This window comes from Carlito syrichta, unplaced genomic scaffold (assembly GCF_000164805.1).
Source record: "Carlito syrichta isolate Samal-C Ts95f unplaced genomic scaffold, Tarsius_syrichta-2.0.1 Scaffold306858, whole genome shotgun sequence".
NCBI classification, from domain to species: Eukaryota; Metazoa; Chordata; class Mammalia; order Primates; family Tarsiidae; genus Carlito; species Carlito syrichta.
The window spans coordinates 290,243-312,995 of NW_007250954.1; the positions used below are offsets into that span (position 1 = coordinate 290,243).

The window sequence follows — 22,753 nt, forward strand, 5'->3', positions numbered from 1 at the left end:
AAACCTCAAACCATAAGAACCTTAGAAAATGAAGGATGTACCCTCATGGAAATTGGAACTGGCATCCAATTCCTGAACAAAATCCAAAACCCACAGCTCATAAGAGAGAGGATACACAAGTGGAACCTTATTAAACTGACAAGGTTCTGCAAAGTCAAAGAAACCATCAAGAGAGCAGGGAGACAGCCTACAGACTGGGAAGATGTATTTGCCAACACTAGGTCTGACAAAGACTTAACATCTTTGATCTACAAGGAACTCAAATGCACTGAAAAGAAATAAACAAACAACCCCATTATAAAATGGGCAAAAGATATGAACAGACACTTCACAAAGAAAGACATCTGAGCATCCAACATACACATGAAAAAATGTTCAACCTCACTAATCATCAGGGAGATGCATATCAAAACCACACTGAGATACCACCTAACTCCAACCAGAATGACCATTATCAACAACTCAGAAAATAACTGGAGAGGGTGTGGTGAAAAGGAAACACTTCTACACTGTTGGTGGGAGTGTAAACTAGTGCAACCTCTGTGGAAAGCAGTGTGGTGATTCCTAAAAGCTTTAAATATCAACCTCCCTTATGTTTAAATATCAACCTCCCTTATGACCCCGCAATCCCCCTACTGGGAATATATCCAGAAGAACTCAAATCACTCTATAAAAAAGATACCTGCACACGTATGTTTATCACAGCATTGTTCACAATAGCAAGAACCTGTAAGCAACCATGCTGCCCATCAAAAGAGGACTGGATTTAATAAACGTGGTACATATACAAGATGGAATACTATGCAGCCATAAACAAGAACAAAATCATGAATTTTGCAGCATCCTGGATGGAACTAGAGTCTATAATACTAAGTGACCTCTCACAGAAACAAAGATCTGAGTATCACTTGTTCTCACTCATATAATGGAAGTTGAACATCCAACCGAATACTATAAGAAAATGACTGACAGTAGTGGGAAACTATGAGGGGGGAGATGGAATTAACAGTAGCAAATATCTGTCTGGGGATGGGGAAGCACCTCTTATCAGTAGGGTGCCTGAATGAAACACATTTGTATACCTAACCCTTAACTGTACCCCACAACATCATAATAAAAAATATTGATTATATATATAAAAAAAGAAATATTTCTATAGCCGGGCTCGGTGGCTCAGCCTGTAATCCCGTGCCTTTGGGAGGCTGAGGTGAGTGGATTGCCTGAGCTCGCGGGTTCCAGACCCGCCTGGGCAACTTGGTGAGATCTCATCTCTACAATAATTTAAAAAATTAGCCGGGTGTGGTAGCGCGCACCTGTAGTTCCAGCTACTTGGAAGGCCGAGGTGGAAGGATCGCCGGAGCCCAGCAGTTTGAGGCTGCGGTGACCGGGAGCGGCCACTGCACTCCAGTCTGGGTGACAGAGTGAGACTCCAACTCAAAAAAAAAAAAAAAAAAGAAAAAGAAATATTTCTATGAAATTTGATATAAAGACTATTTTATTAAATATTCATGACTTTACTATAATGTAGTAGTTTAGTGAACTGAATTGAGATAGACTCACACTTTAGGAAACTGGCTGTAACACTTTTAGGTTGTGTGACATTGGTTACGTTTTTTTAATTCTTCCTTAGTTTTTTCATTAGAATAGTCGATTCTTTCTCAAAGTGATTTTGCAAGAATTAAGTGATTTAATACATGTAAAGTACCTAGACCAGTGCCTAGTTGATAGTAAATACTACCTAGGAGAGATAGCTATTACCATTTTTGCTGCTAATATTGTGTTGCTATTTTATACTACTGGGCACTCTATTTATAGAGGAGACATTGTTAACTACCTGTAGTTCAAAAAATAGTATTACATCTCCTAAACAGTCAGCATCAAAATTAAGTGTCAAAATATTTAATAATAGGTCTGATATGGGTCATAAACCAATCAGAATGGAGAACAACTATGAACAGCCTCTGCACATTACTGATACACAATAGTTGGATATCAGCTATGGCTTATTACTTTATGAACACAGCAATGTGGATAACGTTCTAGGTTGAGAAGCTTATAAACATTTTTAGGCAACCACAGCAAATATCTAGCACTCTAGTTTTAGCATTTTCCTGTTGAGTTCCGACTTTTAATCCTCCCTTTTAATTTTGTCTTTGTATACTGTTTTAACCATTTTGGAAAAAGATATCAGAGTGGTTTAATTTTCCTGTAGCATTTCATACACACACACACACACACACACACACACACACACACACACACACACACAAATAGGACGAAATAAACCCATGAAAGCCCAAACCTTCATATACTTAGGGGAGAAAGACAAAAGATATTTAAGCTGCATGTTAAAAACTCATACTAAATACTTCAGCTCAAATTACATTTACAAAAATTGTGTGTGTGATTCAAAAACAAAGAGAAAAGGAGACCGACCAAATTCATGGAAAGTAAACGACAAAAAACAAAGACAGGAAAATCATATTCTTAAGTTTTTCTCAGAAGAAAAAGGCATAAGTGTTGCAATGAAATTATTTTGTTTACATTTTGATATGTGATTTTTTTTTAAAGTGACAATATTTTGTCCAGAATAAAATAGAGGAAAAAAATGGTGCAACTGGCTGTTAAAAAAATACACATTTGCATTTAGCCTGTGATTCAAGAGCATGTCTGTATTTCTTTCATTAATTGTATTAAAGACCTAGGAACTAGAATTGCAAAAGCAAGCCAGTCTTCTAGCTTCTAGAAAAAAGAAGTAAAGCAAAAAGAAAGGAGTAAATTCAAGAGGAACCAAATGAATGACTCAATATTGATTGACAATTATTTCTATCCCAAACACAGCCCAATCTCAAAATAGATCAATAATGAATTCTATCATGGAAACTATACAAATATAAATTGAAATACACTGAAGTAAAATATAATATTATATAGCAGATTAAAATTAAAAAGAACAAAAAGTAAAAATAAATATTTTAATGAAGTGCTATTTTAATTTAATAGAATGCATTCATGCCTCTTTTTTGCATATTTCACAAGATGTGAAATGTCAAATAATGGCATATGGGAAAGAATTATGAGCAACGAATCAGTAAGAATTTTAATACCAGTTCTGCCACTAACTTGGCTATAAAATTTTCAACTAATCACTTTCTCCAAGTGTCAATCTTCTTATTTTAGATCAGTGATACTTCAGATTGTTTTAATTGAGACTCAAAATAGGAAATATTGGTTTATCATAGTTACCTCTTATAGCAATGTCTGATTATCTGACATTCACCTTATGCTTCTATGTATTGTAATTATTTCTACTTTTTCTCCCTTTGCTTGCATTGTACTTAAGATCTTTTTATAAATAAATGCAAACATTAATGAAGGTAGGGATGCCAATAGGTATGAATTTTCTTTTGCGGACAATAAAAATGTTATGGAATTACATAGTAACGATGGTTGCACAATATATTATGAATATATTATGAACCACTGGATCATTCAGGTTAAAAGGGTTAATATTATGGTATATGAATTGTATCTCAGTTCCAAAAATAAAACATAAATTTTTTAAAAAGCCTATTCTGTTCAGTCTTATGGAATTGCCATTTTTGTCCATAAAATGATTGAGTCAATTTCATATAGTTAGTTCTAATATTTGTGTGAAGTCCCTCCCAATGAATTAATAAAAACAAGTGTTTCTGAACATAGCATTAATAATTCTAATTGCAATGACTTTTCAACTTTAAAATCCCCTTCAAAGAAAAAAGCAGCTAATCTCCTTGGTCTTGTTGGCTTACCTTTCATAAATCCTCTATTTCTTATCCTAGTGGATCTTTAGTTGATGGTTATTAAAGATTGGGAAACTCTGAATTCTGGTAATTTTGAGACTCAATTGGTTGAAATCTCCAGTCTTTCAAATACACAGGATTCTAAAAAATTCTGGGATGAATTGATCAACTACTGATAAAATGTAGGAAATTCACAGTCCCTGGTTAGCAATGGTTATATGCTCTGATACAGCCCTTCGGGCAATGTAGAGGCTGGTAGCATTTCTAGGAAATTACAACAAAACTTCTATACATCCAGGAAACCAGCTATCCTAGGCAAATATAAATAATTAATGTATTGCTCAACGAAAAACTAGAAAAGTTTAAATTGCAAGAAATAAAAAAAAATACAAAGGAAAGAAAATAGCAGAAACTGGATTGACGCAGTGGATAGGATCATTCACTGAAGAAACAAATTTATGAAGCTTTCTGTTTCTGAAGACAATATTTATTTGGGAAAGTATTTGTTTCATTTGTCACTTCAACTTTTCACCATGTCTTTTGAGTAGGTGATCACATTGTTTGTTACCTTTATTAATTGATAGAATTGGAAGTATGAATATTTACAGAAGCATGAGCAGAGAAGAAGACAGTTTTTGCATCATACTTTTGCTTACTAAAGCTATAGAAGAAAACAAAGACTTGTAAAAAGAACTTGAGGTAAAAAAGTGTACACTTCATCTTAATCCTGGTATTCTCTCACTCTCGTTTAATCTGTATAAAATATTCTTTTCTGTATAAAATATTATTTAGAATGTCCTACTCTAAATTCTAAAGGGCATAGCCTGATGAATTCAGCCTGTTTACACACCATCTAGTTGCCCACACTTAAGTTGACTTATTACTATGCAGATTCAGGTGTGTGACTTTAAAACCTGCAACTTTCCCCAACATAAAAATTTATTTTACATCCAAAAACTATTAATATACATTTTAGTCCTATTTCTAGGGATAGCATTATCACTGCTTTCTACTATGTTATAATAGCACTGTATTGTAAACATTTTGAAGGCTTGTGCATTTTCTTATAATATTCTATCTTCTTTAGTATCTAGTTTCAGTGGTGGATAGGTGTCTGCATAGGTAGCGTAGGATCCCTTTTGATTTTTTTTCTCTGAAGTTATCCTACGGTAAAAAACTCTGGGATGTGAGTTAGAAAGCTCAAGTTTTTAAACGTGCGTGAAAAAGTACTTTCCTCAAATGCAACATAAGTTATTTGAACTATATAAGTGCCTAATCTTTTATATTTATGCCTATTTTCTGCTCACACAAGATCTTTTCAATTAATATTGCAATTTATTAATTTAATAGTGCAGTTTCCTCTCCTCTATAATACTTGGGCATCTACATAGCTTAAGGAGATAATTATAGACAAGTAAAGGCTTTTGCTTCTTTTTTATATAATATCGTTATTCTGAGTGAAAATTTGTGTGATCTGTTTAAAAGGGAAATGCCATACTCATAGTATAAATACTACATCTTTGAACAAGATATATTATGACACACTTCAGAGGAAAATAGGAAAATAGCTTATTGTGTAATTGAGTGCATTCATAACTGACTAAATGGCCAGAAACTCATAACACTAATTGAGGAAGGTCTCCAGTGGAATGCTTTAAGGCCTGCATTAAATCAGTTCCAGGCCAGGCTCGGTGGCTCAGGCTGTAATCCCGCACTTTGGGAGCCTGAGGTGAGTGGATTGCCTGAGCCCGCGGGTTCGAGACCCACCTGGGCAACTTGGCGAGACCTCATCTCTACAGTAAATCAAAATATTAGCCAGACGTGGTAGTGAGGGCCTGTAGTTCCAGCTACTTGGAAGGTTGAGGAGGAAGGATCACCGGAGCCCAGCAGGTCGAAGCTGCGGTGGCCTGGAGCAGCCACTGCACTCCAGTCTGGGTGACAGAGTGAGACACCAACTCAATAAAATAAAATAAAATAAAACAAATCATTTCCCTATTTCCTATTATCAATAGTTTTCAACAATGTGTTTAAAACTTCATACCTTAACTTAACTTGAGGCTTCTGACAAGCACACCACCTCATCCCCCACCCAATGAACATGGTTCCCAATGGGTTCTTTTTTTCTTTTTTGAGTTGGAGTCTCACTCTTTACTGCCCAGGCTGGAGTGCAGAGTCGCGCTCACGACCACCTCAACCTTGATCTGCTGGACTTAGGCAATCCTTTTTCCTCAGTAGTTGGAACAACAGATGCATGCCACCACACCTGGCTAGTTTTTGTGATTTCTTGTAAAGAGGAGGTCTTACCAAGTTTCCCAGGCTTGTCTTGAACCCCTAGACTCTCACTTCATCCTCCCAAAATGATAGAATTACAAGTTGAACCACCATGCTCAGCCCTTTTTAAAAAATATTAGAATCATAGTGTACATGTGAGAATTTGTAAAATAAGCATATTGCGTGAAGGCAAGATTTGGGCTTCTGACAGGCCTCCCCCAATAGTGGGCATGATATTCAATGGTTGGTTTTGTATCCCTTATCCCCACTCCCTCCCTCCCCTTTATTTTTTTAGTTGAGATCTTACTCTGTTGCCCAGGCTGGAGTGCAATGGCACAAAAACTGCTCACTGCAGCCTTTACCTCCTGGGCTCAGACGATTCTTTTTCCCCAGCCTCCCGAGTAGTCGGATTACAGGCACACACTACTATGGCTGACTTATTATGATTATGATTATGATTATTATTATTAAGACAGGTTCTCACTTGTTGCCCAGGCTGGTCTTGAACTCTTGGGATAAAGCAATCCTCTGCTCTCAACCTACCAAAGTGCTGGGATTACATGCATGAGTCACCCAAACAACACTTCCTTCCTCCTTTAGCAGTGCCTAGTGCCTGTTGTTCCCATCCTTGTGCCCATGTGTGCCCACTGCTTAGTGCCCACTTGTGAGTGACAACGTACAGTATTCAGTATTGTATTTCTGTGATAATTCACTTGGAATATTGGTCTCCAACTATGTCTATGTTGCTGCCAATTACATGATTTTCTTCTTCTTTGTGGTTGCTTAGTATTCCATACTGTATATGTACCACATTTTTGTTTTTAGTCCGTCTTCTATGGACATCTGGGTTGTTTCCATGATTTTGTTATTGTGTATCATTCTGTAATAAATACAAGGTTGCAGATAAATTTCTTATGCTCCTTTGGGCATATTCCCAGAAGTGGCATAGCCAGATCCAATAGTAGCTCTATTTTTAGTTATATGATAAATCTCCAAACTACTTTCCACAAAGTTTGAACTAGCTTGCGTTTCCACAAACAGTGTATAAGTGTTCCCTTTTATCTGTAGTCTCATCAACACCTGTTGTTTTTTGACTTTTTAATAATGGCCATCCTGACTGATATGAGATAGTGTCTCATTGTAGTATTGACTTGCATTTCTCTAATGATTAATAATGCTGAACATTTTAAATATGTTTATTGCTGCTTATATAACTTTATTTGAGAAGTTGTCCATCCATGTCCTCTGCCCATGTCCTTTGCTTTATTCCTGTCAATTCATTTAAGTCACTTATAGATCCTAGATTTTAGGTCTTTGTCATAAGCATAGTCTGCAATTTTTTTCCATTCCGTGGGTTGTGTCTTTACTCTTTTTATGGTTTCTTTTGCTGTGTGGAAGCTTTTTAGCGTGATAAAGTCCCCATGACAATTTTAATTTTAACTACATTTGTTTTTGAGGACTTGGTCATGACTTCATTGCTTGGCTGATGTCCAGGGCTTGTTCCCTAGGTTTTCTTTTGAAGTTCTTATAATTTGATATTTAACTTTTAAGTTCTTGATCCATTTGAATTAATTTTTGCATATGGTGATACGTAAATGTCATGCTTCATTTTTCAGCACGTGGTTAGCCAGTTTTCCCAGTACGATCTGAAAAATAGGGTTTCCTTTCCTCAATGTTTGCTATTGACAGCTTTGTCAAAGATGAGTTAGTTGAAGGTATGTGATTTTATTTCCGGGTTATCTATCCTGTTTCATTGGTCTATTTTTCTATTTTTGTACCAGTACCATGCTGTTTTGGTTACTGGGGCCTTGTAGGAAAGTTTGAAGTCAAGAAATGTGATGTCACCAACTGTTTTATTTGCTGAGTATTGCTTTAGCTAGTTGGGATCATTTTAGCTTCCATATGAATTTTAGTACTGTCTTAGTCTGTGAAAAATGTTGCTGGTAATTTGATAGAGATTATTTTGAATCTATTGACTGCTTTGGGTATAATGGACATCTTGTTGATATTGATTCTTCCATTTATGAGCATAGGATGTTTTTCCATTTGAGTAGCCTTTGTTTTCTTTGAGTGAAGTTTTTCAGTTCTCATTGTAAAACTTTTTCACTTCTTTGGCTAGATGAATACCAAAGTATTGTGCATGTGTGTATTGTGAAAGGGATTGTGTTTTTTATTTGGATCTTAGCCGGCTTGTTAATGTATATAAATGCAACTGGTTTTTGTGCATTGATTTTTATCCTGAGAGTTTACTGAAGTCATTTATCTGTGTTAGGAAATTTTTGGCAGAATCTTTAGGATTTTCTAGGCATAGAATCATTTCATCTGTGAAAAGGAACACTTTTGCTTCCTCTTTGCCTATTTGGATATCTCTCATTCTTTTCTCCTGCCTGACTGCTCTGGCTAGGACTTCCAGTACTATGCTAAATAAAATTGGTAAGAGTGGACAGCCTTGTTCTGTTCCTGTTCTTAGGGAGAATGTTTCCAGATTCTGCCCATTAATTTTTATGTTGCCAGCTAGTTAGTTATAGATGACTCTTATTCTTTTGAGGAATGTTCCTTCAATTACTAAGAATTTGAGGATTTTTATCAAGAAGAGATGTTGGACTTTATCAAATGCTTTTTCTGTGTCTATTGAGATAATCAAGTGGTTCTTGGTTTTACATATATTTATATGGTGGATTACATTTATTTATTTGCATATGTTGAACTAGCCTTATATCCTAGGAATGACGACCACCTGGTCATGATAAATGAATCTTGTAATGTGTCGTTGGTTTCTGTTTGTTAGTCTTATTGAGAATTTTTGTGTGTTCTTCAAGGAAATTGGCCAGTAGTTTTCTTTCTTTGTTGGTTTTTTGCCATTTTTTAGTATCAAGATGATATTACTTCATAGAATGAGTTAAAGAGAAGTCTTTCCTTCTCAATTGCTTGGAATACTTTCAGTAGGATTTGTTTCAGTTTTTGCTTGTGCATCTGGTAGAATTAAGCTGAGAGACCATCTGGTCCAGGGCTCTTTTTTTGGCAGGGAACTTTCTTATTACTGAATCATTTAATTGGCTTGTTATTGATCTGTTTATGGTTTCAGTTTATTCCTGTTTCAATTTTGGGAGGTTGTATGTTTTCAGAAATATATCTATTTCTTCTAGATTTTTTGGTTTACGTGAATACAGTTGTTCATAATAATCTCTGATAATCTTTCATATTTCTTTAGGGTTGGTTGTGACATCACTTTTTTGTTTATGACTGTGTTTATTTGAATTATCTCTCTCTCTCTCTCTTTGTCTCTCCCTCTCTTTTAAATCTGGTCACGTTTTTATCCATCTTATATATCCTTTCAAACAACAAGTTTTTCAGCCCATTGATCCTTTGTATGGTATTTCTGGTCTCTATTTTTATTAATTTATTTTGATAATTTTTATCCTTCTACTAGTTTTGGGATTGAATCGTTCTTGTCTTTTCAGTTCCCTTAGGTGCAGTGTTAGAGTATTTACTTGATAGGTCTCTATTTTCTTGATATGTCTCTATTTTCTTGATGTGTGCATGTAATGTTGTAAACTTTCCTCTCATCATTGTTTTCATGGTATTCTAGAGGCTTTAGTATGTTATGCCTTTGTTTTCATTTCTTTTATGAATCTCTTTATTTCTGTCTTGATTTCTGTGTTAATCCAAAAGTTATTCAGATGCTTGTTGTTTAATTTCCATGTATTTGTTTGTTTTTTAGGGTTTCTGCTGGTGATAATATTTATTTTTATTCCTGCTGTAGGGTCTGATGTTTGGTATGACTTCAACTTTTTGAAATTTGTTCATGCTTGATTTATGACCAAACATGTGGTATATCTTAGAGTATGTTCCATGTACTGATGAGGAGAATGTATTTTTTGTGGTTCTTGCATGGAGTGCCCTGTAGATTCCTACTAGATCTAATAGGTCCAATGTCAAGTTTAGGTTCTGGATTTCTTTTTTTTCTATTTTTTTTTCTTCTGCTTTGATGATCTGTCTAAAGCTGATAACCAGGTATTGAAGCCTCCAACTATTATTGTATGGTTATCTATGTCCCTCTTAGATTAATAGGCAATTATTTGATAAATCTCAGTACTTCCATGTTGGATGTGTGTACATTCAAGATGCATATTTATTGCTAATAAAGTGAGTCCTTTATCACTATGTAGTGCCCTTTACTTTTTTTTTTACTTTTATTGGTTTAAAGTTTGTTTTAGCTGATATATGACTAACCACTCTTGTTCTTTTTTGTTTCTGTTTGAATGAATGATCTTTCTTCAACCCTTAACCTTGAACCTGTGGGTATCCTTTACAGTGAGAAGGGTTTCCTGAAGTCAGCAGAAGGATGGATCATGTTTTTTTATCCAACTTACTACTATGTGCCTTTTGAGTGGTGCCAATGAATCCTTTTCACAAACATCTAGTCACAGTAGTCTATCGTCTATTCTTTAAAGGCAAACATGCATATTCCCAGATTCATCTAATATATCTAAAACAAATTGAAAGTGCCTGTAATATGCAGCAAGTATGTATTTGTAGGAAATCCAATTTAAGTAGTATGTAATTTGCAGTTCTGTCTAGGGAAAATTAAGAAATTTTTAAAATGCAATATCTAAGTGTTGTTTATACAGTTATTCCCATAGTGGTAATTATTATGTTTTACCATAGCATCCTCAAAGCCAAAACTTGCAAATAAACCAAATTTAACTTTAAAGCATTTTATTTGTAACATTCTTCCATTATCTTTGAAAATATAACACATCATGGATATTTTTTTGCCATGACAATTAGTGATAAGACAAAATATTGATTGATTTTGGTTTGTTTTATTAGTGTGGAGAGAGCAAATTAAAATATCCACAAAGTTAAAATAAAAATTTTCAAGATCTCTATGTTGAGCTTCTGGGTAGAATAAAATGTGGGACGAAAAGAAATTGAAGATACAGTACTTGATTAAAGTGAACACTTTCTGAGTTTTATAGTTACCAAATCTTGCATATGGAAATTACAGTTGCTCTTAATCTGCTTTAGAAGACTGATGCAAATATTAAAAAGTAATGAACTAACAAGATTGTTTGTTAATTCTACATAAAAGTGCTAATTATACATCATTTCCTGCATAAAGCTAAGCCCAAGAGACATCTTCTAAGAAATTGTTAAATAAGCTTCTTCACTAGAAATGTGAATACAGCTGAGTTGCATGATGAATTTTCATTTAAGGACCCCAGTACAATTTCACCCTTAAAGAAAACAAATAGAAAATAAGTACAGAATAAAACCCAATGAATATTAAGTGTATTCGGGGAGCAAAATTATTTTGCTCATGCAAAGCGCCTCATTAATATACTTATGCCAGTATTCAACATATACTTTAAAGGGTAGGTTTCACACTGTACTATGCTTAGTTTATATCTGAAAGTTTATTATATTCTATGTTTGCTGTGAATTTCAGCATTGTTAATTTTAACCTTTTAATTGTATAAGTCATAGCAATAACTTTCCAAAATATGTTTGAAATGTTACCCTAGTGTTTGGGTTTCAGGGTTTTGTCTATGTTTTTATATTATTCCCATTATAAATGTTTGTTATGCAGGTGCAGGAGAGATGCTTCATGGGATTTTTTTCTTTGTAGAAATATCATTAAAGCAACAACCTCTTGTTAATTTTATTTTCAATTTTCTCTTTCATGTGAATCCATTTTCCCTGTCTAGTGGTAGCTTTTTAGCAGGTAATTTACAGTTGAGAGCCAGCAGGTCTTTGATCATTTGCTAGGCATGTTGAATGGCAATTATTTTTTAATTCTATCAACATTGAAAATGTGGTTTCTTTAAATTAGGATTATACTTTTAACTATTTTCCAGTCTTATCGTCTATGAAAGTGTTTGGTTTGTTATTAACCTGGACTGCAACTAGTATCTACAACTTCTGTAGACAAATTAGAAAAAGGCACTCACTCTGAGCAGACAAATTAGAAAAGGTTGCCCTCCCTCAGGTATACTGCTTAGCAAGCAGAGTTCAAGCTGAATTTGAATTCTCACTTGTACTTATTATTATTATTATTATTATTATTATTATTATTATTATTATTATTTTTGCGTTGAAGTCTCACTCTGTCGCCCAGACTGGAGTGCAGTGGCCACTCCCGGCCACCGCAGCCTCGACCTGCTGGGCTCTGGCAATCCTTCCTCCTCAGCCTTCCAAGTAGCCGGAATTACGGGCATGCGCTACCACGCCCGGCTGATTTTTTGATTTATTGTAGAGATGAGTTCTCGCTGCCCAGGCGGGTCTCGAACCCGCGGGCTCAGGCAATCCACTCACTTCAGCCTCCCAAAGGCGCGGGATTGCAGACTGAGTCACCAAGCCTGGCTACTTGTACTTATTTGACTAGATATCCTTTGCAGGGCACAAAATACAACGACATGCTTCGTGATTTTGCTGAGAAGAATCATTTTTAAATGTAGGTATCATAATGAGCTACAGAAAACAACTTATGTCAGTGCTCTGCAGTCCAGATTAAGTTGTACGTAGTTTTAAAATCCTTAGGTCATCATGCTTGTCTCAACCTTCTATTTTTAAATTTCTTAGATTCAACAGGAAACAATGCAGAGGGGAAAGATACTGAGCCAAAAATTGTGATAATCCTAGAATCTCTGACCCTGCCTAGATTAGAAACATGATTCACCTCCACATCTCTGACATTTTTCTGGCTGCAATTAGCATGTGCTGGTCCAGACTGCAAGAATTAAAATTAAGATTATTATAGTTTGGTGAAAAATCGAGAACTTAGAAGTTAAAAAGCATGGATGTATGAAAGGGTTTTAAAACAGCTATGCCATGCTTCTTCAGCTGACCATCTAAATTTGACCCCTTGCTTGCCTGAACCTGTAGTATAAGTCAGACTGCACTTTTTGTAAGACCTCCTTGTTCTTAGCCTGTCCTGGCAAGATCTAATCCAAAGATGCTCAATGCCTTGTGAAAAAAAATGTAAAACCAGATATCAGTTCTTGACTGACATCATTAATACAGGGCCTGATTTCATCACAGATCAAGAAATAAAATGTTGCAATGGCATGGTGATTCTGAGTTTGTCTTAATTAAATTCCTTGATGTAGACTTTTGCAACTACTCTGATCACATTTAATTTGTTTGCCCAGTATTTCTCTCTGGATGATCATTTATTTATCATTGTAGGTACAAAATATCTATAACATTCTGTTTTCCATGATGTCATATAATGTTTCTATTTCAAATTATTAAAATGCAAAGCAGAAAAAGATATATTTTAAAAAATTTATTATTTCCTTTTTATCACAACTCGGAATTTCAACTACAAAAGTAAAAGTGTTTATTATAAAAATTTTTTAAAAATAGATAAGCAAAAGCAGAAAATTGAAGCAAACTTGCAAACTCTTTTAAAACCTTTTATTTCACTTAAATACATATGAAATAAATTTCATATAAAAAATTTTAGTTGTCTGCTGTTTTTCTGGTGACATTTAATGGTATCATTAAAATGTGCCACAATTTTAATTAGACATTTTTCTGTTTCAAATATTTAGTTTACTTCTAACTTTTTGCTGTTATAAAAAATATATTATAATCTAAAATTAACATATTGTAGCTAAATCTTGATCCATATTCATTATATCCCCAGGCAAAACTCTAACAAATGGGATTTTGGGATCAAAAAGGAAACTATAATTTTTAGATATTTGTTTTATGATGAAAGTTGCTCTCTATAAATATTCTGCTGCTTATGCCCCATTGGATAGCTTATGTGAACATCAATTTGCCCAAATCTTGTCTGACAGTAAATATCATTATGTTAAAAAAAACCTTCCATTGTGATAGATTCGAAATGACATTATGTATTTTAATTTGCATTTATAAGTTGGTTATTTTATATTTGTATTTTTTTATTTTGCAAATTACCATTTATGTAATTTATTAATTTTTCCATAGGGATATGCAACTTTTTATTGACTCAGTATCAATTATTTATATATTAAAAATATTTAAACATTTTTCTAGATTCATTGCAAATTTGTCTCAAATTTATCATCTGCTTTTTAATTTTGTTTTTGACAATTTTAATACTTTAGCATGTTCTAATATAGCTTCTGATTTTATTAACATAAAAAGAAAGATAAATATTATATAAGTATTCACCTATTTCATATATATTGTCTACTAGTATTTATGGAGATTTTTCTTTTATTATTTACATTTACAACTATTACATTTAAAATGCATTTTGAAAGATGATGCATTGAGAAAATACCACAAATACCATAGTAGTATTTCGGATTTGGTCAGATCACTAAGTCTTTCAAGTCTCCATTTTTCCATCTGTAGATTGAGGATCTATAAGACTAACAGAAGAGATGGACATTCTAAATAAAGACTCATGAGCATATGAAAACCACTGTACCATAAAGAGTATACCTTCTGTCACAGATGAAAAATTAATTTTTTCTTAGTAATCAGTCACTTCCACAATTGCTTACTTGGTTTCTCTTTGTATAATGCCTTATATAGAGCTCTTCTTGTAAATACTTTCAATAAATGCACATTAGATAACTAATTTTCAATCCCATGGAGTTTGTGTTTTATACTCTTGTGATGTTTGCTTGTTTGTTTTATCTAGAAGAGTCTAAGGCCAAAAGTGAATAACCTATTACCAATTTTTCAATCAAGAATTGATTGTCCATTGAAGTCTTAATTGCTGTTCATGTTAAAAGAATAATGAGGTCAAGTTAAGTATAGAGAGTGATTTTTCGGCATCAGAATTGCAACTTTCCTTATATAACTTCACTTCTTATAGAATGAGTAAGGAATAAATGAACTTTTACAGTGTTTTGAAGTGATATGTCCATGAGTCCATTCTATTGGTGAGGTTGGCAGTTTTAACTAACTATAAACTTAAACATTTTGGGATGCATATAGATTGCAATTGGCTTGTGAAAATGTTTAGCACTGAAGCAATAGCAACTTGTATATACTCTGAAGAGATTAAAAAAAAATTCGAGTCATTTTGTAAATATGGAATTGTCCATGGTTTTACTGAAATTCTGTTTAGGTTATCTCATAGGTTTTCTAAAATCCATAAAATACGGCTACCCTCTTGTGGGTCCCCTCCTGCTGCAGGAGCTTTTCTGTCTTCTTAATAAACTCCTACTTTCCTAAAGGAGGTGTAAACATTTCACTCGGGAAAGTAATCAAGTACTTGGTTTCTGTATTAAGTATACTTAAATAAAGTCAGCAATTCTACCTCAGAAAATTTCGATTTCATGGGAGGGAATAAAAGACAAAATTAGAGAATTATCAGTGTACCTCACGTGGAAAAAAATATTGAAGTTTAAATTAGAAGCAAAGTTGAGTGTTAATATATTTGAGAACGTAAGGAAATGTTCTTGTTGAGCCCATTTGATTGTATACCCACCTCACTAACGCAGTTAACTTTGATGATGATGTGTTTGCTTGTCAAGGCCAGTTTGGAGTATTAATGAAACCTAAACAAGAAAGTGCTTCCAGTTTTATATAAGGAATATGACATTGGCTGCTATCTAAGCACAGATGATATTTATAGGAAGGAATGAAGCAGTGAAGATTGATTCATTTTAGGAAAGCTGGATAGTGTTTATTTAATCACCTCATCCCCACCCCCTCAAATGTGTGGCTCCTACACACAGTCCTTCCTGTCATAAAGCACCTAGTATGTAACACTACTTCTTTTTCAAACTTTCTTGCTCTATCTTTTCTGAATTATATTTACCCACATCCAAATTTCTCATTTTTCCCATAGTAGTTTCAATTTGCAGCTGCTTCCTGTTCTAAAGTGTTTCATCTCTTCTCAACTGACAGTGTCCCTGCCCCTCTCTATTTTTAATCGTCTATATTTCTCCATCTGTTTTTCTCTTTCTCACGTTCACATACACTATCCATAAACTCCCATATTCCCTGTGTTGCTTGGCCTCTGAATCACAGCTTTTAAAATCACAACATCTGATAAAGATAGTAATAAATGTATATTTCCCAATAAATTATATGGTCAAACTCCATTAGATAAAGTCCTTTATTATGGGATTAATGTATGTGTGGGGCTTTATTGTTGTATTTTACGTGGGGAAAGGGATTTTCAGAGTTGAGAAAAATAGTTCACCTCCATTATGTAATATGAGATACTGATCTATTTCCAAAAAGCAGTAGTCAAGTCACTTTCATAAAAAGAAGTTCTACAAAATGTTTCCTTGACAAATGTAGATAGGAAATTTTTTGAGTGACAGTAAAGTCCCCAAATGTGAGTGAGAAAGTACATATATTTAAACATTGTATAGCAAGAGCACCTTTTTAAAGAAAAGGGCATGATGAAACAACATTTATCTTAGTTTTCAAATCTAGACCTGGTTTGGCAAATGATATGCATTTTCATTATTATTAGACAAAATAATAATATCATCATAGAGAACTAGAAGAGATCTTTCACTTAGTTTAGTCTTATCACTTCAGTTTTTTCTATGGGAATATCACTCAACCCAGTTCGTTATAAAAAAGTCATGCAAGGTTTTGTGATAACTATAGAACAAGCGTATGATATGACAGATTTTTTTTAACCTGTCTTGAACTTCTTTTGTCTCCTTCGTTGACCCACTGATTTTGAAATGGGGTTATTTTACATAGATCTTTGTCAGGGCTTTCTAAAATCATCCCTCAGTAACAATTGATAATGCACAGTCATTGTCATAGTACCATGTAATAGTTATGAAATGATATCTTTCTTCCTCATTATATATGAGTTACTTCATTATTTAGTGACAACCACATAATAAACCTCTTCTTCTATGACAGATGGAGAAAACACTTTGATCTCAACCTTAAGTCTCCAATGAAAATAAATTATTTGATCATTTTTAGTATTTTTAATAATTCTCAGAAAAACAAAGTGTAATTTTAATGTCATTCTAGTTTATGAAAGACTAGAAACTTAAAAATTTTCATGACTTTGAATTTTATTCATTTCACTATTCTGCACTTTGATTGGCTTCATGTGTGCCAAGGCTACCACCCAGGCTACAGAAGTTGTAAACAGTGGAAAATACATATGGCTAATGAATCCTACTTTGGGATGTGTAAAAGGTCAATGTTCTACAGTTTATTATTATCATGTAGAGAATATACAGGACATTAAAATTATGTCCTGTATTGTGACAAAAAATATAATAAGAACTATACATGATAAACAGTACAGCATGAATCTTCTTGTGACAATGACTATAACTTAGAATAAGAAATACTTAACCCATTCCCATTACTGTCAGAAGAAAGGGCTACTTTGTCAATGCTTATCACTTCCTTTTGTATTTAGAAGCTATTTAAGCCATGGGTAATAAAGAGAACGAGTATATGGTCAAGAGTGTTAAATACTATTCCAAAATGAATAGTATGTCAGACTGGTGTAGGATTAATATTGGTCTATAATCCACAATAATAATTTTTAAATAACTATTTTAAGACAATTCATCTGCTTAATAGTAGATTTTTTGCTTTCAGTGAGAAAAAGGTCATATGTGATAACAAAGTAATACAGCTTTTCCATACAGAAACCATGAATAAGCAAGCATATTTGAATTTCACTTGCATTTAACAGCAGTATTCAATCCTTTGATACTCACATCCACTAAAACCTGTTATATAAGCACACAACTCTTCCTAAACTAAAGAAAACATATTTATCCTGCACCATAGAGGTTTAAAAAAATAAGTACAATGCCTCAGTTTGCTAATAGGTAGTCTTTGTTGCTTCCAATAGGCTTTCAGTGTTTAGAAATGACATAGAAAATAAAAAAATCCACAGAAGGTGTTAAGAAAGAGGACAGAGGGTTGAAAATGAGTCAACTGTTTTGGTGTCACTTTCTTGTTCTAGTGAACTTGCCATGGACTGCTTTAATTAATTGCAAGTAAAGTCTTTCTCAGTGTTGATCTGAGCTACTTAACTCCCTTTGAAAAGGAAAATGGTTTCTGTCCTGCTGTCACTTACCACACCTTTTGCCAACTCTCTAGAGATGCATCACTGCCATTGACACAACAACTTGATTTCTTGTCAAAATATCTTTTAACATCTGGCTCAAAAGATATTTTTGATGACTGTAAGCATGCCGAACTTCTCTGTTCATTAAAGCTGAAAATTCAATAAGTGTTTGCTACACTGGGATTAAGCTACCTCATAGTGAGCAGCTGTCAAATGATTTGCTGAATACTTCTGCTCAAACCACCACAGTGAATTGACGGAATCATGCAAACTTCAGGACATACACAGAGTGAAGGAAACTCTATCAAGCACTATCCAGATGTCTCTACTAAGTCTTGCACTACTATCTGTACATTTAGAGTGACCTATTTTAAAATAAACAGAGAAAAAGAAACCTGATGAATCCATGTGTCCTCACCAGAGTAGCAAAAAAGACCCATTATTGATGCTAAAAACACGTTAATGGTTTTGCTCATAAGGTGTCTTTTAGATCTGTAATTTTTGTCAGCCTCGACCTGACTGTTTATATTGCCTACACCATCAGCCTTGAATGTGAAAAATGCAATTTGAAGGATTGCTCTAGAGACAATTCTAATTTAGTGGTTGTTCATATACAATAACATTAAGTTGTAGAGCACTCTACTATATAATGAATTAAGTCATACAGCAGTCAAAATGTTCATCCTTCCATCTTGCATGCTGTGCCTGTATTTTTGTTACTTGAAATTGCAAAAATAATATCTCAGAACTATCATCATAATGGGGTCCTGTAGTGAATTATGAGAAGTACCAACACAGAAGAATCTGAGAAAATAAGTCCACATGAGTAAAATATTTCATTTTCATTTAAAAGTTCTGAGCATATAGTAACTGTTTGAACAATGGGTGAAGGGATCAGCCATGTTCCACCTTGATTTTGGACTCTTAATGAGCCAATCTTATACAAATATACTATATACTCAGCAATAGTGAAAGGAGGAGAGGAAAACACAAGTTCACTTTGAAGCAGTGTTCTAAGAAGGCTCTTATTACTCTCACCTCGGTCTCTTCTGGCTTCTTCTATTGTTTGTACATTTTCCCCTATTATCTGAACTTTGGGCTGCCTTTATGGACCTTATATTAATTCAGCCACCCGGTTCTGAGCAACCCTTATAAATAACCTTAGGTATGTATAAATTCCCCACCCTAGACTTAACCTAACAAGAATCCAACTGGTCCTCTCTCTAGTCACACTACAAAACAACTCAATAGAAAACACTAAAGGGATTTTACTAAGCTATTTAGAAAACACTGACAGGTTTGTTTCTGCTTTAATTACCTTAAGGGTAGAAAGAAATCTAAGATTTAGGCTCCTGGCGTGGCATTTAAATAATAATTCACAATATTTCAAACATTGTAATCTTTATTGAGTCTCCAAATATGCAAGCCACATTAGTGCTAAACAATGTGAGAAGCTATGATGCTTCAAATATAAAAGCAAAAATGAGTAACTTTCACCTCTTCCCCCACCCGTTTATTTTTTCTTCTTTTTTGCCTTCAGTTGTGCTCTCTGTTTGAGGATGCAGGGGCAGGCATTCCCCCAGAACAGAAATGGGTAAAATAAGAAGGTAGTGGAGGACCAAATATCAGGGGAGGAGCAAAAGCAATAGGCATAGCAAGACATGGATTGAAATTCAGAGGTCGAGGAGGTATGAAACAATGAGCAGTAGAGCAAGAAGGTAAACCTGGGGTACTGGAAGACAAAGGTATAGGCCTTGGCCAATTATCCACACGGTGTCGTGGGTCCCCAAGTGGGAAAGAAACACAAGCCAGCCTTCCTTTACAGGCCATTCTAGTGTTTCCTGAAGGCAGCTCCATCATTATCCCCGATCTAAGAGTGGGGATATGTGGGGGGGCTCTTACTTGTGGGCCCCTGGCTGGAAAGAACCCTTTACCTTGTGGCAAAGTCACATATAGCTTTGCATTATTGCCAGCTCTCTCAGTGCTCCCACTGCTGACCCATGTGCCTCCTACCATCAGTGCAGGAGGGCTGCCAGAGATCTCCTGGGACACATTAATAGAATCTTGTCCCTTCTGCCTGTGACTTGCCAACCCCTCAGAGCTATTTACTTTTACTGTTGCTAGGGACTCTTCTGCAACAGCAGGTGGTGGCACATAGAGATGTCTGAGAGCTCTCGAACTATTGACAGGAATGTAGGATCCTGTTCTCTTAGAGGGACGCTCCAGTTGCTGTCTTTCCAGATCGGTCAGCCCATTGACAGGAGGTCTCAGCGGGACGTGAGGGTGGCCCCAGGTCTCTGCATTGTTCTTCAGCATGGAAGTCGGACATTGCAGGGGAATGTTGCAGCACAGCTCCCGGTTCCCATTTTTGTCCACAGCTACCACTATAGATGAAGGGGCATGGTCTCCAAGGCTTGCGAAAACAAAAATCAAAAAGCTAATAAAAACGGAAATGCAGTGTCCAGAAAATATCTAAAATGTTATTGACTGAACTCACTGAAATATACCAGAAAAAAAAGAGTGGCCTCCCTCCCCCACATGTAGCCAAACGAATAATTTCTCAGACTATCAACATTTCCCAGGTGGTTTTAGCACAAGGCTATATGATTGCTTATCATGGTTGCCTAGTGACCCTACTCCATTCCTCATTCCCCAACTTCCACAAGGCATCAAGGAAGCCTAGAAGACTCAGATAGCTTAATAATAGGCATATAATAGAAAATACCAGTTCTTGCAAGTCCCTGTAGGATCTATGATTCAGTAAACCTGGCATTCAGATTCTGGTATGAGTGTTCTGAAAGTCTTATGAGAAGAAACATACTTGTCTCCATAGAAGTCAAAGAAAGGTTAGTTATGCTAACAAACACTCCAGTTCCTCTTTTTGAAGCGTGATTCAACATTCATGCCAAATTTTGTTAAAATTTCCTTTCATTCAACCTATATCACACCCCAGAGTAAGAATTTCCTCATGTTTAAGCCTCAGTGCTTAGACAAGGGGTTTGCAACTTTTATTTCAAAATTCCATTTCAAAGCGGCCTCTCTTAGATACAGGATTCTTAGTGCCTAAGTTTATATTCTTAAAATTTTACCTGTGATCCCTTCCTACACCTTCTCCAACCCACTCATTCCTGTGTCAGTTACACAGTAAAGCATTTCAAACTGCTTTTTCCTTCAAAATTAAACAGTTTTACTAGGTTTTGTACTTACACATTTTCAGTACAAGCCATGGAGAAATTTAATCAGGATGGCCTTCGTGAAGTGGTGGAGAAAATCAGCTGAACGCCCACACAGGCCAAGTTAGTCTGGAGATATGTCTTGCGCTTCTGCCTTAGAGAGGCTTGGCAACTCAAATGAAGTCAGGGACCAACTGCTTCTTTCTAGATTTAGAGTTCTCTTTCTGGGGTTACCAGTTGCTAGGGAAGGGAGGGAGTAAAGGAATTGGGAGGGGGAAATGAATCTGTGACACTCCTTTGAAGCTAAAAGTGGGACTGCTTTTTGCACAAGAGTAGATGGATAGTAAAGATATTTACTACATTAATGCTGCTGCAGGTCAGTTGAAAAGACAAATCATTTCAAGAATGATTTAGAAGTCATGAAGGCATGATATTTTGCTAAGAACTGTTTCTGAAGTTTTAGTTATTAAAGGTAGTTGTCAAGTCTCTTTCTCACATTTGGAAATATAAACATCGAACAGAGTACCATGCTTAATTTTATAAATTACCATTTTGGGAGAATGCATGTTATTAACTTGATGGAAAATAGAAGTTTGGGGAGTTATATTGTTTTTTAATCTATGAGTATGAAGCAGAAATAGCACTGTAAAAATTCCTCAAATTATCTCATTTTTTATTTTTTAGTCCCTCAATTGACAGTTCTTTCTTTCATTCTGCCTACTAGTTTATCAGCTTTGTGTGTGTGTATATATGTTCTGTAGTAGAGTTGAGAAAATTTCTCTTAGGTGGGGAGAGGGAGATAAAAGGCACAGCAAGTATCATAACTTTATGAATATTAGCTCAGATTTTGTCTTGCAATTTTTTTGCACAAAGAACTTTGCTCTGGAGTTACAATGATCATCCCCTCATCCAAAATTACTAATGTTGCTCCTGGACAAATTCATGAACTTGGCTCACCTCCTTTAATTTACCTATGTTTTTTGCTATGATACTAGACCTTGAAGATAACATTTTCTTTATTCTCAACATCAGTATTGTGCTACAGTAGATGCTGCTGCAGTTCAACAGTAATACATATCTGTTTTTTCTTTCTTTTTTTTTTTTAATTGGAGTCTCACTAGGTCACCCAGACTAGAGTGCAGTGGCCGCTCCCAGCCACCGCAGCCTCGACCTGCTGGGCTCCGGCGATCCTTCCGCCTCAGCCTTCCAAGTAGCTGGAACTACAGGCGTGCGCTACTATGCCCAGCTGATTTTTTGATTTATTGTAGAGATGAGGTCTCGCTGCCCAGGCGGGTCTTGAACCCGCGGGCTCAGGCAATCCACTCACCTTAGCCTCCCAAAGGCACGGGATTACAGGCTGAGCCACGGAGCCCGGCTTATTTTTTCTTAAGAAAAATTGACAGTCTCAAAACACGTGTTTCAACTTATAGAAACATGATGTGTGTATGTGTGTATTTTGTGTGTGTGTGTGTGTGTGTGTGTGTGTGTGTGTGTGTGTG

General features: G+C 35.2%; 1 protein-coding gene across 1 annotated transcript; it reads right to left on the reverse strand.

The window, feature by feature from the left end:
- Nucleotides 1–19,617: 19,617 nt before the first annotated feature.
- PRR32 (proline rich 32) lies at nt 19,618–21,308 on the reverse strand. Its single transcript, XM_008063475.1, has 2 exons — nt 21,289–21,308; nt 19,618–20,494 (listed from the first exon to the last, which is right to left on the reverse strand). The coding sequence occupies exons 1-2, from the start codon at nt 21,306–21,308 to the stop codon at nt 19,618–19,620; spliced, it is 897 nt and encodes a 298-aa protein (XP_008061666.1).
- Between the last annotated feature and the right edge of the window lie 1,445 nt (nt 21,309–22,753).

Coding starts and splice junctions, on each gene's coding strand:
- PRR32 (XM_008063475.1), bottom strand. CDS start 21,308: ATGGCTTGTACTGAAAATGT. Junction 20,495..21,288: donor ATGGCTTGTACTGAAAATGT/GTAAGTACAAAA, acceptor TGTTTTCGCAAG/CCTTGGAGACCATGCCCCTT.